General features: G+C 35.9%; 1 protein-coding gene across 7 annotated transcripts in view; it reads right to left on the reverse strand.

The window, feature by feature from the left end:
* DLG1 (discs large MAGUK scaffold protein 1) overlaps nucleotides 1-16,617 on the reverse strand; it is a 228,958-nt gene extending 212,341 nt beyond the window's left edge. For 6 of the 7 annotated variants that reach the window (XM_074365514.1, XM_074365507.1, XM_074365502.1 and 3 more), the window contains exons 1-4: nucleotides 16,166-16,617; nucleotides 15,654-15,703; nucleotides 14,845-14,976; nucleotides 3,830-3,996 (exon numbers count right to left, since the gene is read on the reverse strand). In XM_074365514.1, the coding sequence (XP_074221615.1) occupies nucleotides 3,830-3,996; nucleotides 14,845-14,976; nucleotides 15,654-15,672 (318 nt within the window). In that variant the 5' untranslated portion in view covers nucleotides 15,673-15,703; nucleotides 16,166-16,617. The other variant, XM_074365487.1, reaches the window with a different exon arrangement.
* Between the last annotated feature and the right edge of the window lie 2,877 nt (nucleotides 16,618-19,494).

The following is a 19,494-nucleotide window of genomic DNA, read 5'->3' on the forward strand; positions in this document are numbered from 1 at the left end:
AACTATACCCTCTCCCCCTAACTTGAATTTTTTAAGTGAGGTTGAACATCTCTCATAGACTTACTGGCCCATTTGTATTTCTTTTTCTCCAAACTCCTTGTTCATGTCCTTTGGTTATTTTCCTATTGAAAATGGCCTTTTAGTTTTTATTGATCTGTAGCAGGTTTTTTGAGTTGAAAGGGTTGGAAATTAATTCCTTTTCATAAATGTGGCAAAACTTTTTCCTGGTGTATCATTTATTTGTTCACAGTATCTTTCAAGATACAGAAATTCTATAATCAAAGTTCAAACTTTATGCAATCCACAAAGAATGTCACAAAGTCAGCATTCTTAAACTTTTCTTCGAATTTTTCAGTCTTCTTTGTTGCTGTGTTTAGAAAAGCTTTCCATATAGAAAACCATTAAAAGCTTATTTTTATGGTTTCATTATTTTTTAACCTTTGAATCTTTGATCCATTTGAAATGTACTGTATCATCAGGAATAGTATTGTCATAGACTAAATGTTTGTGTCCCCCTCCAAATTCATAGGTTGAAATTTTAATCCCCAATGTGATGGCATTAGGAAATGGGGCCTCTGGGAATTGATTAGGTCATGAGAGTAGAAGCTTCATAAATGGGATTAGTGCCCTTAGAAAAGAGACCCCAGAGAGCTCCCTCACATCTTCCTCAATGTTGAGGACACAGGAGGAAAATGACAATCTATGAACTGGGAAGTGAGACCTCACTAGTGATTTGATCTTGGACTTCCAGCATCCAGAACTGTGAGGAATAAACCTGTCTTGTTTATAAGCCATCTAGGCTATGGTATTCTGTTATAGCAGCCCAAGAGAACTAAGACAGGATGTTGGAATTTCTCATTAAAACAGGCAATTTCTCCTACTCCTGCATTTTGCTTCCTTTCAAATATTCTTCCTTACAATCTTTAAAAGTAATTGCCCTTATTTTAAAATAGATTTTTTAATAAAAATGACACATGCTCATTATTTTTAAAAAGTAACAGAAAAGTACTAAAAAATCTCCATTATCCAAAAACAGTCATCATTATTAAGCAAACATTTCCAAACATCTCACTAGGCATATGTTCAAAGTAGAGACGTATCAAAACCAAAAAAAGTTTCAAGAAAATGGAATACTAATTATTCCACTTTAAAAATAAATTGGTATTAATTTTCATTTTACTACATCAGAAGAAATAGAAGAAATACAGTCACAAAGCCACAAATTAAATGACAAATGAGAATCTGGCAAGAGTTAGATCAGTTACCAACTGTTAAAAAAAAAAAGACAAGAAATAAAGCGGACAGATGCTTTATAGGACAAAGATTTTTACTTTAAGAAAATAAAAGAGCCAAGTGTTGGTAGAAATTGATCAATCTCAAATATTTCTTGCAAAAATAACCCTCTTTAAACAAAGTCCTGCAAAAATGAACAAAAAGTAAAAGAGACAAGATCATGCTGCATGCAATTTTGTGAGAAAAAGATTACCTTACTTTTTAAATCCAAGAATACACAATGTGATGATAATCTAAATTTTGTACAAGACAAAATATTTTTATGATTTTCACTTCTTTTAAGTTATAGTTTAATAAAAACTTTTCTGCACTTGTTTTAATTTGGGTGGGTGCAGTCTATAAAACATATGAGGTGAATTAAATGATCCAATTCTCTTTTCAGTCGTAACACATGGGCCCCTAAAAGTCTAAAGTAGAAACTGAAATGAGAGATCAAGTTAAGGTCACTCAGACAAGTTTTCTGTCCAAATGATGGATAAATGAATGAGTTGAACAGGGGAATATACTTTCCTTCTTCCTCTCAAAAAAAAAAAAAAAACCAGAAATCAAACCTTCAAATATTTCTGGCTTTTTTTTTTAAAGTCTTATAACTGTCATCCACCAGTGTGTTTCAAAACTATTCACATTTTCAGACTAACATCTTCAGGGCAGTCTGTCCTCTCTGCAAAACCAGTACTTTCCTTTAATTGACCTAAGCTCACAGATTTTTCCCCCTTTATAAAAATCTAGGACTTGATAGACATAGGGATCCCTATATTCCCCTTACTAATAAGTCCATCTAAGAATGGGTACAGATTTCAAACATTACTACAGCATTCTCCATGTGCCAAGCCTTATGCAACATTTTGTAATCATACTCCCTTCTCCTCCATATTTCTAACTAATAAAATCTGATATTTGCAGTCTGAAAGGTCAGATACTACTATTCACTTTAAGCACATTTATCATGTCCATAATATACTTTTCAGGAGATACAGAAACTAGAAATGCAAAAAAGCATTCTAGGTACCAGTGCTTCATAATTTTATAAAAGTTGAAATATTTCCATTACAATTCTTAATGGAATTTAAAGCACTGTTGATCTTTCAGACTGAAATCTATAAGGAAGTCAACTTCCAACTTGCACAACTATTCACTTATTTAGCTTAATAAATATTTACTTTTACTGATTACATTAAGCCAGCCATTATTTGAACAATCTCATGTAAAAACAGACAAATATACTTCAAGAACACTATGCTTTATAATCATAGTTGAGTATCATAAATCAGACAATAGAAAATATAATTTAAGTTACTAAACAAGAAAGCCAATTCTCTTAAAATTTAACATGTTTCCTACATAATCAAATTTTTTAACCTAGGACCACAATAAATGTGAAATGGAAACTGTATTACTGATTAATATTTTAAAAATCTATTTGAAATGGACTAATGTAAGTGCGAATGACAAAAGGGGATGGAAACTGATATTAACTAAGAGAAAATGATGAAAAACTAATAAAACAGAAAAATAGGGCTACACAGGCAGTGTAACACTAGAATCTCTAACCAAAGAGAAATGTAAGTACATCCCATGGTTAACAGAGAACTGTGAAGTGGGTTTTAAGATGTCTGACATCCAAAGACAGACTTGCCTAAATTAGCTGAATAAGTGGGTCAAGTCATTAATTTTCTTCTGGATCTCAGTTTCCTTATCTTTAGGATGAAGGAAAGGAATCAGATGTTCTCTGATTCTTCCTGCTCTAAAATTCCATACTTCTGTGTTACTTAACACCAGAGAAAACTAAGAATCTGTCTACTTCATTACCAAAGGGCTGCCTGGTTGCTGTCTACCATTACTTTTCCCTGATTCAATTTTCCAGGCACTTCTCCAGTAGTAACTGGAAGGCACTGGAATCAAATTCAGTCTGACAACCACCTTCAAATGACTCATGTTCCTCAGACAGACTCCTCATTACAAACCATTTTGTATCTCTGTTATGTAGTATCTAACTCTACCAGCAAAGTAGATCACAACAAAAGAAAGAACATTACTAACCAGTTATGAAAACTCAAACAGACAGCTTTAACTATAAGCCGGAACCAATGCTGTCCTTTTATTATTATCTGATTTATTGATTAGGCTCTAGTGAGATTTAACAATGCAATCCTACAAGCCAATAAACAGAGAACTCTTGGGATAAATGTAGCAACTGCCCAGGACCAAAAAACTGTATTTCTGAGAAAAAATACCAGAGCAAAACCATCTTTTCAAAGTAGTTTCCATGTAATTATCACACAGATGGAACCTCACTGAGGTCTATCATGCAAAGTATTTTTTAATAGTCTAAATCAGACCTTAAACATTTACATTTTAAGACAGGACACCAGAAATTCTGAGGTTTTCCTTTCAAAAATATTTTTAATGTCACCCTTTTTATTCCATTATAAAAGATATTTCCAAAAAATATCCATTTTAATAAAATAAAAAAATTAGTAGCCCCAATTAATTGATCACTGAAAAGCAGCTTAAGAAAAAAATTTTTTTATCTTACCTCTACACTAGGGCTAAGGCTGCTTGGTAGTGTTTCTGAAGTCACAGTAGTACTTGGAAGGCTGGAAATTTCCCAAGTATTCACAGGTTGTATTGGTTCAGACTGCTTTGAACGATCTATACATTTTGGATTATCCAATAAGGTCACTTCATAAAATTCTTGAATATCTGGAGGTAAGGAAAGGAAAAGAAAAATTCAAAAGTATATTTTCTAATTAAACATTACTAAAACAACATAACTCAAGTGCAAAATTTTTACTCTAGCTTAGTAAAATAAATCCAATCTTAAAATGTACTTAAACAGTGAGTATTTTCTCATTTTATTATGCCACAGTCATTTCAGAACTTTCAGGGCACAGTGTAAAAGTCATAGGCTTTTTATACTTCAAAGTCAGTACTGAGTTCAACTCCCTATTCCTTCATCAATTAGCTACATACACAGGCAAATTACTTAACCTCTGATAACTTGCCTCTTATCACTGTGAATTGTTACAAGAATTCAGTGTAATACATACAAAGTACACAACAGCATACATTCAGCTCCTAACAGACAGTAGTTAATACTATTATTGTGAATTCTGTAGATGTAAGTCATTACTGATATTTTATATATTTGTACCATCAATATCCAGGCTGGGAATGTAAACCCCTCAAGTGGTTTTAACTGCCCTTATAAACAAAGTAAAACAACAAAAAAAGAATATTATGTTTAAATAAAATCAAAGAACTAGGAAGTATTTTTAGATACCCTCTAGTTTAAATATTTAGAAATAGTTTAAATATTTTATGTTATTTTAGAAACACTCAGTTAAAGGTAAGACAAAACTCTAAAAGAAACCATAAAGGTACTTATAGCAGCAAAGGATTATTTGGAAGATCAAGTTACTTTGCTATCAGTTGGAATTATATGAACTTAGCATATTAACACTTGTTATTCATGCTACTCAGAAGCTTTGAGTGGTAGTCTATATAATGTTTAAGTACATCACTATTAGTTTTTTATTCACCTCCTGGTATAATTTTGAGTCAATTTGTTAAAGGAGGGAAATTATTATTTAATAGCAAAGGTGGGTTATTACCCTGTATAGAATCATAAACAGTAACTAAATAACATTTATACAGAATAACTTTGTTTCTCAAAATGATGAAAAGATTAGTATCTCCTTTAAAAAACAATGTTCTTTAAAAAACAATGCTACAGAGACAAAGTAATTCCCTTTTTAGTTTTGACTGATAACCACTGGAATTGTACAACTTTCTAGGCAAAGGGCTAATAAAAACTAAGGTCTGACAGTGAGAATAATACCAACCTACTTCACAGGATGTTAATATTACTGGAGAAAACTATATGTGAAAACATTTTATAAACCATAAATCACTAATTAAAACTGTTCACATAATCATCACAAAAAATTAGAAACTAAAATTCAGAGTATTAGTTACAAAGCATTTTTACCAAACAAAAATTGTTTAACCTAAACCTAAATCAAGTCTTTGGAACCAACTTCTAGTTCAGAGGAAATACAGGGGACAGAGGAATAAGTTAAAGGACACCAGAAAAGCAAACAACAAAACAGATCCAGAGGGAGACATTCTACAACTGACCTGGTTTCTTTAGAAAGTCAATGTCATGAAAGGGAAAAATAAATTGTTTGAAAGTAAGGATTTTCCTGAATAAAGGAAGTAAAAGACATAGCAACTAACTTCAGTGTTAGAGCCTTAACTGGTATATGTGTTTGGGGGAGGGGGGGTGAACTATAAAAGACATTGTGACATTAATTAGGGAAATTTAAACACAGATCATTTTCCAGAATATATTAGGGGAAAAAATTTTAGTATAAGATATATACATGTGTGAGAGTATGTATATATTTATGTAGTAGAACAAATATTTCTATATATATGTAAGAGATGTATTTTATATACACAGGAGATAAATATTTGTACACCTATCTACTTACCTACCTGTCTATATACAGAGAGATCGATTTCCTACCCTCCTCCCACCAAAAAAACAAACACACAAAAAAATAGCTCCTAGTACAGTATCATGCCCTCCAAGAGTACTAATTGAGTGCTGAGCAACTGGTTACCAACCCCAAGATAAACGGCCCACATCACTACATAAAATTTTTATTGTATCTTCCATATTTTGTAAGTTAACTTTCAAACCTTAAATTTCTGTGACCTTTTTATTTTGTAACTGACTAGCAGAAATACTGATGTATTGCCATTTAATAACATCTCTTAACAAAAACTCTAGACCAATGCTGTCCAAAAGTCACTTTCTGTAATGATGAATGTTCTACAGCTGCACTGTCCAATATGTAGCCACTAGCTATATATGGCTATTGAGCATTTAAAATGTGATTAGTGTGACTGAGAAACTGAATTTCTAATTTTATTTAGGTTTAATTAATTTAAACAGCCACATGCAGCTAGTGGCCACAGTACAGAACAACAGAGATCTAAACTAATATAATGCAGAGTAACATTTTACTATCTAGCATGGTCACAGAAGAAAGTGTTCCCTACATGAGTTTTTCAAAAGTTCATTTGCAACTTGCTACTATCAATTAAAATGTCTCAATTTCAGGTCTTACATTCATTTATTAAACAGTCGTTCTTAATTTGCTGTTCTGAGCTCCTATGGACTAGAGAACCAAATATCCACATTTTATATCCCATGCACTTTACTCATTTAAGCTCCCCTAGACTCTCATTCATCTTATTTTTTTTATTGTGGCACAATATGTATAACATAAAATTTATCATTTTTAGGCGTGCAGTTCAGTGACATTAAGGACATTTACATTGTTATCCAACTATTGCCACTATCCAACTCCAGAACTTTTTCATCATCCCAAACTGAATTTCTGTGCCCATTAAACAATAACTCCCCATTCTGTCCTTACCCTAGTCCCTGGTAACAACTTTTCTTACTGTCTCTATGAATTTGACTATTCTAGGTGGTTCATGTAAGTGGAATCATACAATATTTATCCTTTTCTGTCTGGCTGATTCCACTTACCATCATGTTCAAGATTTATCCATCCATGTTATAGAATGTACCAGAATTTCATTCCTTTTAAAGGCTGAATAATATTACATTGTTTACATATACCACATTTTGTTTAGTAACCATTCATCTATTGATGAACATTTGGGTGGTTTTCACCTTTTGGATGATGTGAATAATGCTGCTATGAACACGGGTATATAAATACCTCTTTGAGTCCCTACTTTCAGTTCTTTTGGCTATTACCCAGAAGTGGAATTACTAGATGAAATGGTGACTTTAAGTTTCAATATTTTGAGAAACCATCATACTGCTTTCCATTGTGACTGCATCATTTTATATTCCTACCATCAGTGCACAGGGTTTAATTTCTCCATATCTTCATTAACCCTTGTTATTTACTGTTTTGTTGATACTAGCCATCCTAATGGGAGTTTACTCAACGTATTTTGTCTTAAGTGTGATATAGTTAATAATGTGGTTATTTATTCAAAGAAATACATAATAAAACACCAAAATGACTAAAGGTACATCCATGTATCAGAACAGAAAATATTAAAAAGACAGATAATACTCTGTAGTGTTTAAGGAATAGTGAATTAGTCAGTCCTGCACATAATGTCTAAAAAATTAATTGCTATAACATTCTAATGGTAATTTTAAAAATTATATCACAAGCCTTTTGAATTGCACATCCCCTTTTACTAAGTAATTCATTTCTAGGAACTTACCCAAAGGATATATTAAAAGATGTAGAACAACAAAGAGGCTGGGACATTATGTTGTACACCAGAGACTGACACACTGTAACTGAATATACTTCAATTAAAAAAAAAAAAGAGGCATATACAAGTGCAATGTTGTTTATAATTCAGAAAAATTATATACCTAAATGTTCCAGGAAATTATTAATGAAACTAGAACAAATCCATACAATGAAATAGTCATTTAAATGGTAAAAATCTATTGATATGTAAAGGCACATAATGATAAATTTTGTGGGATAAAAATAGTTAAAGGTAAAGCACAGAGAAGCCACACTGTATACACTTAAGCAAATTCAACCATAGCACCTCCTTCCACCTAAAAAGGGGTAATTCTACCTATCAGTCTATCCAGTAAGTGAGTATCAGCAAATAAAAAGTGAGACAGAAGACTTCCCTCAGGTAGTCTCCATTTTCACAGCATCTCTCCATGTATCACTGGGCTGAGTGTGATTCTAGAATTATATGCTTTTTGTACAAGAGGTCACTTAAATACAAGCCAACCACTTCACCTGTTGCTCAACTGAAGAAACAATTTCTTTCTACTAGAAGAAACAAACAATTGTATTGTAGTTAATAAGAGACAATGTTAAATTCCTAAAGGAATTTCGAGGATAATTTTAATCTGACATTTTTCACTTTACACACTGATTTTTAAGAATCAACTCCCACTGAGTTGTAGAAACAATTATACTGTGTTTTACTTGCGTAGGGAGTTTGTTTTGCAAAATGGAAGTGTATACACGCGCGCACATACACACACACAAGGATAATATCCTAAAAGGATATTCACATTATGGAAAAAGTAGGAGTTTATTTTTGGTGTGAGAATTTTCTCACTTACAATATTTTATATAAAGTACATTTATCTAATCTCAAATGTTTTACATGGAACATAATTCCATTTTGGAGGGTTAGAGAGAAGTCATCTAGAAACCTGAAAAACAATGAAATATAAACCCACCATTTTGGAGGGAAAAACTTTGTCAGTTAATTGACTAAAATAAACTAAAATATACAACAGTCAAATCTACTCAGGCACAGATATTCTGCCATCTTCTAAACCAAAGTACGCTGAAAAAGCCATTTTGATTCCTGAAGAGAAAAGTATATAAAATTTTAAAGTGTGTATTACAATTTGTTGTTTCACACACTAGGAAAAGAAAAAAAGTCAAGCTGGTGTCCAAAACAAATTATTCCAACACTTAAATACTGTATGACTAACAGTCATAGCGTATTCCTTAAAACAAGGTGTGTATCAAAACAAACCAAAGCTTCTCAAAGAAATGGTTGATTCTAAGGCTAGGGCAGGATGTGTACAAGATGAACCTGAAATACCTTGTTTTGACAAAAAGTAAGAAAGTGCTTAAAAAAAAAAAAAAAAGATAAGGGCATGTCATAAGGACCAAGAACAAGTTTGAGAAGGCTTCCACTAGGTAAATCTGAGACAATATAAACACCAAAGTCATTAAGGATGGTAATAAATTATCAACCACTGAAGAAATATGATAGCTAGCTAGGCAGATAGACAGACAGACAGGTGGGAAAGGAGGGGTCTTAATTACAATAAAATACCAAGTGTTAGTTGGAGACTACAGAGAAGTGCTGCTGTTTAAAAAACTGTCATTTTTCAACTGCTATTTCCAACATAGTAAAAACTGGTTCAGGCAAGCATCATCAATGTATGCTAAGTCTAGAAGGAAATTTTGCTAAAGAGCAGGGTATGTACAAGGTGTTAAACTGTCTCCCTCACATGTTGCTTATAAGATACAAAGGGAAAAAAGGTAACTTTAGAGTGGAGAAACAACACCTTAATTGGGTGATCAAAATTAACATTACCAATGAAGGGCAGAAGACATTATGTAACTCTAGATGTACAGAACCATATAAAATACATAACCTGAGTCTAATCACAAGCAAAATGAGAAACAGTATATAAAAAATAAGAGCAGAGGGGAACTGTATTCTTCAAAAATATCAGTATCATAAAAGACAAAGGATGAAAATGTGCCCAAATTAAAGGAGACTAAAGAGACATGACAAATAAATGCAATAGCTGAATAGTGTACTGGAAAAATAATTTGAAAAGGCAAAATTTAGTGGGAAAAAATCTGTCCCTACAAAGATGAAATAGCTTAGACTAGAAGAAATATTTACAGATGCTTTTACAGCTCTGTGATAAGGTTCTAAAGACAATTGAACTAGATTCAACATAATCAAAGCACCACTTCAGAATAGTAGTAAGCAAAACTACTAACAAACAAATAACAATCCAATTCAATCAAAGCCACCAACTAAATAGTTAAAATTCCTTCCAATTCCAAAAAGTTTTAGCCAATAGTCTGATCCACATCCTGTTGTAAATGTTTTCCTCTCAAATCTAGCCTGCAAGTTACACGCACACGCACATATGCATAAAGTTAGCAATAGACTAAAGTATAACATCACTGGGACCAAAAATAAACAAAAAAAAATCTAAGAAATTTTGACATTTAACCATCATAGGTGGAAGTTTGTAAACTTTGATTACTAAGTAAATACGCTTTTCAAAATGTGTAAATTCTACCATAAACATCATTCTATCATTATAAACATTCTCCAAGTAAACACTATTTTTAAAGTAGTGCTTTAAAAACACTGACCCTACAGATCGACATCTACGTTAAACATGCTTGTTGTTAGTGTTCCTTATTGTGTTAAAATATTCAACTTACCATAGCGAACATTCTAATGGTTGAATGTGAGGAGAGGCTCTGGATTCAGATTAGTTGAATCCTATTTCTGGCTCCATAATTTACTATTTGAGGGTCCTTGGGCAAGATACATAACCTCTCATTGCCTCTGTTTTCTAATTTATAAAATGGTATAATCACCTCATAGGTGAATATACACCTCATAGGATTATGATGACCAAATAAGATACTTTTATTAGCACAAAGAAAGAGTTCAATAAATGTTAGCCATCATTACTTTTTACATAGTTAAAAAAGCCATACTTTCACAACCATTAGGATGGCTACTATCAAAAACTGAAAATAGCAAGTGCTGACAAGGATGTGGAGAAATTGGAACCCTTGTGCACTGTTGTTAGGATTATAAAATGGTGCAACCACTATGGAAAACATTATGGTAGTTCCTCAAAAAATTAAAAATATAACTACCACATGATCCCACATTCCTACTCAGGGTATATATCCAAAAGAACTGAAAGCAGGTTCTCAAAGAGATAGTTGCACACTCACATTCATAGCAACACAGCTCACAATAGCCAAGAGGTAGAACAACCCAAATGTCTATCAATGGATGAATGGATAAACAAAAATTTGACACATATATACATCTACATATGTGCACACACACACACATATACACACAAGAGAATATTATTCAGTCTTAATAAGGAAGGAAATCCTATCACATGATACCACATGAATGAACCTTAAGGACATTATGCTAAGTAAAATAAGACAATCACAAAAAGACAATACTTTATATGAGTTCTCTTATATAAGGTATTTACAGTAGTCAAAATGAGAGACAGAAAGTAGAATGGTGGCTACTAAGAGCTGGAGGGAGGAGGAAAAGGGGAGCTGTTGTTTAATAGATATTGAGCTTCAGTTTTGCAAGATGAAAAAGTTCCAAATTGTTTCACAACAATATGAATATACTTAACACTACTGACCTTAAGAAAACATTTTTAATGTTTAAAAATGGTTAAGATGATAGATTTTATGTTTTTTACAATTAAAAAGAGTCGCACTTTTAAAACCCAGTATTTCCAAACTTAAATGTCCTTTACCATGTTTATAAGGGAAATTATCATTTAACAAAGTAGCAACAAATGAATCAGAAGCCAAAAAAACCTCAGAAATTGACAGTGTTATTATATAACCCATCTTCATTCTGAAATACCTGCAGAACTATGATAAAACAGTGCATTAAAATAAGCTTGCTATTTATCACGGACAAAATACACAAATCATGTGACTCAACTCACTAAAGTCTCTAAGGCCAACCTGATACTGAGTCCAGCGTTTCTTCCTGTGCAGAAGGAAAGTAGATGAGTTCTCTGATCCCATAAATAAACCCAGGAGGTCTAGACTGATACGAAATCTTTGAGGACTACCAAGGAAGGCCCTGTCAGACTGCAGACAAACCTAAGAATCAGAAATGACCTTAAACCACTAAGACCTGAACACCAGAGCTTTGACTGTTATCAAACCATATCCAATCTACTTTACTCATAAAATTTTCAAATATAAGTATAGAAAATGAGAATACAAAGTCAAATATAAGAACTTTTCAATTCAGGGATTAAAATTAGGAAGACTTTATCTCCCATTTACACAAAAATAATCACCAATTTGGGAATAAATTTTAAACAAATATATAGCTCATGGACCCTTTTAAAGCTACAATTTAAATATTCAGCTCTAAATAAACAACTTAGCTGAAACTCAAAAGTTAGTAAAAAATTCATTGCTTTCAACAATTTTTCAATCTTCAAGCCATCCTTCAAGGATACCACCAAGCATCAGAGCTAGAACAATGATTGTCTTATTTCACTGAGGATACTGACATTCAGAATATCAATTATAAAATGCACCATTATTTCTCATGCCACTAAGAATGTAACACCAATGCCAATATACATGTTATAAAATGAATCCCAAATTCAGAGGTATTAAAATATTTAAATATTAGTATCTTAAAACAGATGTAATGCAGTATGTGCATGCTTGTTCCTTCCTCTGAATATCCTCAAGGTACCAGGAACCTTATCTTAGTAATATAGCAACTACAAAGGGAGGGAGAAAAAAAATCATCTCTATAACACCAAAAGTTCTAGGGCCTTACACAGTTTTTTTAAACGCAGGAAAACAGTCGATACAAACTACCAATTCAAGGAATCAATCAATAAATAATTGATGCAGACTGCAAATCCAAAGAAGTAATTAGATAATTCACTATAGCCTAAGGAAATGATTTTCAAACTCTGCAAGTCAAGAACCTAAGCACCACATGCCTTTCAAACAATCAGATGGCCAAGACCCATGTTTCCTTTAATCCAATGGTCCACAGACATCAGCTCAGAGGATAAAATGTTACCTACTAAAGGAAAAAACGGTTAACCCAGAATTTTTCAGTACATACTATGAACAATGGACTATAGTTTAGCTTAGGCTAATTTACGAGCTTAAGTACATTACCACGCTGTTTCAAAACAATGCAAAGCAAAAAAATCTTACTGACCTAAAGATTTTCAAAGAAAAGCAATAAAGGTTAATAAATTAACCCAATTTCAGCACACACAAAAAATGCATTTATTATTTAGTAGTGTCAACAATTAATTCAATTATAGTATGAAAACACACAAAAAAAACTCTACTAAATTTACCCGTTTCAAAATTTCTAAAATCTATTACTTTTCTTACACCAAAATCTGACACCACCAATCTATAAAACTTTAAATCTAAATATCAAAGTAAATTCACAATCAATAAAATTATACAGAACAAAGAAGATTCACAAATATAACTCAGAATTAGAAAACTCTATCAGAATTTAATTATGAATAAGAATAAACACATTCAAAACAGGCAAGACAGACTACATTACAAAAAAAAATCCTCCCAAACTCAGCAAAACTACCTCCAATCTATGAAGAAATCTAAGTGTAGATTCTGTGTGGTTACTTCACTAATTTAATTTTCTTACGTCACAGATTCCACACAGAGGAGTCCATCTATTTAAGTCTATGTCTATATGTAAAAGATGTACAAGTCACACTATTTTTTTCCTAAACAGTAACCCTTCTAAATAAAACATTTCTAGCTTTAATGTTGATTTAGAAAACTAAATAATTAAAAATGATTTTTCCTTTCATTCTTGTTTTTTCAGAGGAATCCAATTTGATCATCCATTTGGACCTTAAACCTCGAGCTTAAAAATTCAGGTTTAAAAAACGTCCAAAAGTTTAAACAAAAAATTACCACAAAATGTTGGTAATTTCTGAAGATGGGTGACATATATAGCAGTTCATTATACTGTTCTCTCTATTGTATATGTTTCTAAAAGTCTATAATAATACTAAATTTTTAAAAATTATTCAGGTGTATTGAGTGATCTTCTTTAAGGTTTTCTTTAATTCTAAAACTAATTTAGTAGAGTACCAATTTACCAGTAAGTTATTTGACATGATACACTAACTTGAATGTAGTCCTCAAATCACATCAAAAGTTACTCTATCAACAGAAATAAGGCTGTAACTACTAGGAAGTGACTAAGGAAAAAACTGTAATGCAATGAAGTGTATGTCCCATTTTAATATGTTATACAGTCAATGACTAATAAAAATACATTTCATTCTTAGAATTGAAAGGGACAAATTTTCCAGTTCATTAGTTTGTACACTTTTCAAGGTACGTAGGGGAGACGGCCACAGATTACCCTTTTTTATATACTGGGGATTGTGTACAAATTTTAAGATTTTGCTTAAAAAAGGATCTTGCTACTTTTTAGAAAAATGCTTAAAAACCACTGTTCCATTGCACCCACATGCTACAGCTAATAAAGTGACTTAGAAAAGATTAAATTACTTGTACTATATCATTTAATCAATGGCACTATTAGGAACAGAATTCAGCACTCTTCAATTTTTGTCAAGTTCTCCTTTAAAACAACGCACCATCTCAAATTTAAGTTACAGTTAAGAATAAAATTCTGTATCAATATTTTTCTCTGTAAAATAAGATTTGACAAGATCATCTCTAAGATCATTTTCCAGGTCTAAAATTCTGACTCCACAAATGCCAAGTTCAAACAGAGATCTATATTAAGGGAATGAATCCATAGCAGAACTCTTCAAACATTTTTAGGGACTCTAGAGAAATACAAGTCAAATACAGAAACAAGCTAACAGTTATTCAGTCATTACTTTTTGGGTCCTAAAACATTTTTGTAACTTCATCTTTTAATGCTAGGATGGGAAACTCTTATCAAAGACCACGGAAATAATCATACTGAAAGTTTTTTGGTTTTTTTTTTTTGTTATTTGATACTTTTGGAAAGGAAACTGGCCTAAGTATCAAAATACACAACTCCCTGGATGTTCAAGTTACTGAATGCCTCACAGAGTACCAAGTATAACACTCTCTTAAGTTTAAAATAAATGAATTCAGAGAAGCATAAGGCCTAACTGACACACAATGGTCACAAAGTTTTAATTCCCACCTATTAAAGCCTGAAAGAGGTTGCTCTGAAATATGTTAATGACTCGTTCTATGGAACTTCTGAGCTGTCTGTCTTCAGTTTGGCTTAGTTTTGAACGATAATCTTCCAAAAGGTGCAATGCTCTCTGGGTATCTGAAGAAGAAAAAAAAAAAAGTCTGATTAAAATTACATATATACAAGAAAGTACTACACACTAGCTATGCAGCAAATGATTCTGCAAGATATCTAAACAGCTCCCAAATCCTCCGTATCAATCCATGCTACTCTGTTCATATACACATATATATTCCCTAGAATGATCCAAAAAATTGTAAACACATCACAGTAGATAAAGGTGAACAGTTCGTAATAAGCATGTACTAGTAGTCTACTACAAAAAAGATCATTTTATCAAAGTATTAGTAACAGTTCCAGCTGATACTGATATACAAAAGCAGATTATCTACAACCTGTCATTATAATCCAAATATTAAGTGTTCCAAAACGACTAATTCTTAGCCAGTATCCCACATTCACTTACAAAATAGTATTTAGTAAGAATGATAAAGTGAAATACTGAAACACCAATACAGAATTTTTAAAAAGACATTTCAGAGGAAAAAAGTTAACTGCCTCTCCAGTCACCAGAGAGACGTCAAGAAAAAAAGTTTGACAAACATTTAGGTGTTTCCATCTTTTGAAATGATGGAAGGCTGATTCCCTAAGTACTAAGGCTAGGGCTGTGCTATCTCATCAGTTACACAAACATCTTTAGAACAAAACACACAGAAAAACAAATGACACAAAAGAATTCCTACATAAATTCTCACCTTGCTTCCGGACCGGCATTTTTCTTCAGAATCAGGAAGAGGGCACACACCTTTACGAACATAAAACAGAAAGGAAACAGAACTCAAGAAAATAATAGAATGGTGGTTAAACTAGTCATTCCCCTAACTCTCAAATCGAAAAACCCCCAGCCCTATTTGAAAAGCCCACCTGGCAAAGTTTTCCTAAGTAAAAGGAAGAGCCTCAAAACCCAGCAGTGTCAATCAATCTAGAAAGCTTTTACCTAGGGGGAGGTACGCCTGCAAATTAAGAGCAGACAGAAGAAAGATTCCAAATTCTCCTCGAAAGCCGCCCCCTCTCCAAAAGGGCACTAAATGTCTAGACGTGGGGCCACCCCTCCCCCGGCGTAAGTATCCATACTCCCCACCTGCTACGGGGGGGATGAAAAGGCGCTCCGATCCTTGGCCCCTAAGTCAGCAGCGGCTGTAGAGCGCTAGAAGGGACCAAGTGGACTTATCACCCCGCCCTGCCTGGGCCCCCTCCTCTCGCTTGCCTGTCTCCTTGCTCGCTTCCTCCGAGCTACTCCAGCGGGGGCCGGACGGGGCAGCGGCCGCTCTCCGCGACGCCCTCGCGCCCCACATGCACACCTCCGCGGGCCCCCACACCTGCGGCGCCGCCACAAAGTTCCTGCGAGTGGTGTGCGCTCGGAGCTGGGGTGCGCCCCGGACCGTCTCCGGGCGGCTCCCCCTCCCTACCCAGCTCCACGTCCCCCCGCCCTGGCCGGGGCTCGAGGAGCTGAGCTGAGGGGGGTGAGGGAACGGGGGAGGAGCGCCCCTCGGCTGCCGCACCCCCGCTGCCGCTGCCTCTTCCTCGTCCTCGGCCACCGCCGCCTCCTCACTCGCCGAAGCCCGCAAGCCCGCTAGCCCCCTCTCCTAGCCTAGCCGCCCCACCCCCAGAACCTCGCCTCCTTCCGCGCCCCCAACCGCTCTCCCTCTAAACTTTCCGCCAAGATGGCGGCCCTGGAGCTGGACTGCCGCGCCCCCACGTGACCGCTTTCCCGGCGCTCTCAGCCAATGGGAAGTGAGGAGGCGGCTCGCTCCGAGCCCCGGGCTCTCAGCGCTGCTACCTTTGGGTTGGAAGGAGGAGGAGGACCAGGAGGGGGGTTGGGGAACGCGAAGAGGAAACCAGGGAGCACCCAAGTGAACCTCCTCGCTTAAATGGGCGGCTACCGAAGTGGCTCTGAGGACAAAGGACTTGACACTCAGACTCTACAGGTGGTCCGAGGGGCCCTGGAAGAGCCCGCTTTTACCTTGCCCTAGCCCACCGGTGTGTCCCCCGGTTCTGAGCGAGTAGCGCGCCAGGCCTGGTAGGGTCAGGGTGTCGAGAGACGTGACCTCACCTACACCAGATCCAGGACACTCATCCCAACACACCCTTTAACCCCACTAAACACGTGCTGTTTTCAACTCCACGGCATAAGTGTGCCCCCGGGGCTGGATCCCCAATCTGGAAAAGCGTTCTCAGGGAGGAGTCGACTGTGCCACCCACGATAAGGGGCGGGAAAGGGCGGAGCCTGGAGGGGGGAAGAGGGAGGAGTGTGGGCCTGGGGGTAGGGGGAGTGCCGTCTCTGCACTCTTACACTTTGTACTAATTTTTTTAAACTGACTGTTAGCCCCTCAGTAAAAGTTTGGAGGGGGGCTGGGATTGAATTAAAGAAGGGTAGGTAAAATAGGAAGAATTGGTTAATTTGATAAAAGTTTGAGGGTTTTACTAGAGGATTTTTAGGTCTAAGTGATTAATTCCAAGTGTGAATGCATTTGAGGACGGGAAGAGAAAAATCTGTTCCTTCTTTCAGTCACTCATACATTCCTCCTTGCCTGCAACCCCCGTCCAGTCATCAGCCTCAAGTATTACCCAAGCCCTAGCGGCCTCTTTAAGAACTCACCTGTAGCTTCCACCACCCAAACTCAAGCCGAGCCGTAACTCAGCTGGCAAGGCTAGTTTTAAGTTTTGATTGCACCTGGGAGCGGACTACTGGCCGGCCAGGACCCTGCTCCAGGACTGAGCCGCCCAGGTTGACGAAAGAGAATCGGGAAAAGCTCTCCAAGTAACTGCCCAGGTTCAATTCTCTTCTGTGTAACAGGGACCTCCCTGTTCTGAGCTTCAGAGAAAATTTGCCTAAGGTCACCCAGAGTTAGTAATAAAACTGGAAACACAGAGATCGTGTCTTTCAAAACCAGAAGTCTCTTCCTAGTAAACCAGCCTTTCACCAAGACAGTTTCCTTGAGCTAATAAAGGGACGTCCTGGGAACCTTGTACTGTAACTGTAACAGTTGCTGAGAGGTGTGCTGACCACTGGGTTTCACTTTTGCATTGCACCTTGGAATCCTGACTTGTGAGAACCCAGAGACTTTACAGAGTTCGTCTAGACCCACTCGCAGTTTAAGATAAAGCGAGGTCCAGGAGAAGCAACTTGTCCAAGGATATAAAGGCTAATCAGTGACAGTAACCCAGAATTAGGTTTCCTGGCTTCAGTCCAGGGCTCCTTCCACTGTGATTTTGGACAACTTGACAGTAGCATGTTGGTATATTAGCAGCATATCTCTTTATGCTCTCCTGCATCATGGGAGCATTAGCAACAGTTAAGCGACATTTCAGAGAATTGGGATGGAAAAGTAGAAGAAAGCTCTTAAAGGTGAGGAGCTTAAATAGAGAGATGTTTTAAAATAGTGAAATGAGGGGTGGTGGATAACAGTGAAAATGGCTGATGACATAGCATGCTATTAGTATCAAGACTTCATTGATGAACTGTGAATGAAATGGTTCTGCTTAAGGGACCATTCTGAGAATAGAATCTTCAGAATTTAGGAGAAGGAGGGAGAGATTTCACCTGCCCCCTACTATCATTCATTGCTCATGTATGTTCACTTGCCAGGGAATGGGATAGAAATAAAGATCCAAGACCTGCTCTCAAGAACCTGCAGTAACAAATGGATAAAGTCCAGTGCAGCTTTTCCCAGGGGCCACTGAAAGTCAAAAACAAACTTGTATGAATTCTCAATGTCATCCTAGTCCTTCCCTAAAAACAAAGAGAAGGGGGAGGAGGAAAGGGAGACAAGAGGACATGAAGCCCTTCCTTCTTATCATTTTCTAGCCCTATGTGGTCATCAGTGCACAGATAGGAGTGAAGCTAGCATTTGTTTTAAACTTGGGGGCCAGGACAAGTCCAGGCCCAGGATGAGGGGCCTTTACTCTTCGTTCCTCTCTTCTATCCATCTGTATTAGTTACCTATAGCTGCATAACAATTTCCTCAAAGCTTAGTAGCTTAAAACTCAGTAGCTTAGTAATTAAAACAGCAATAAGCATTATCTCACAGTTTCTGTGAGTCAGAAATTCAGAAGAACCTTAGCTGGATGGTTCTGCCTTGGGGAGATTGCACTCAAGATGTCTACAAGGGCTGCGGTCATCTGAAGGCTTAACTAGGATTAAAGGAGGCTCTTTCAACATGGCTCCCTCCTATGGCTAGTAAGTCGATTCTGACTGTTGGCAGGAGACCTCAATTTCTCACCAAGAAGTTCTATCTATAGGGCTGCTTGATTGTCTTCATGCATGGTGGCTGACTTCCTCCAGAGCAAGTGTTCCAAAAGAGCAAGGCCGCAGCCACAACATCTTTGATGACCTAATCTCGGAAGTAATATTCTATCATTTCCACAATATCCTATTAGTTACTTAGGTCAGCCTCAAGGGGATAGGAGGTAAGAATCATTAGGGGCCCTCTTAGAGGCTGGCTACCATATCACCACAACATACAAATCAATGACATCTGGATTTTTCCAAACAACTTTTATTTCCTTGAAGCCTTCCTTACTATATGCAGGTAG

Source organism: Camelus bactrianus, chromosome 1 (genome assembly GCF_048773025.1).
Source record: "Camelus bactrianus isolate YW-2024 breed Bactrian camel chromosome 1, ASM4877302v1, whole genome shotgun sequence".
Taxonomy (NCBI): Eukaryota; Metazoa; Chordata; class Mammalia; order Artiodactyla; family Camelidae; genus Camelus; species Camelus bactrianus.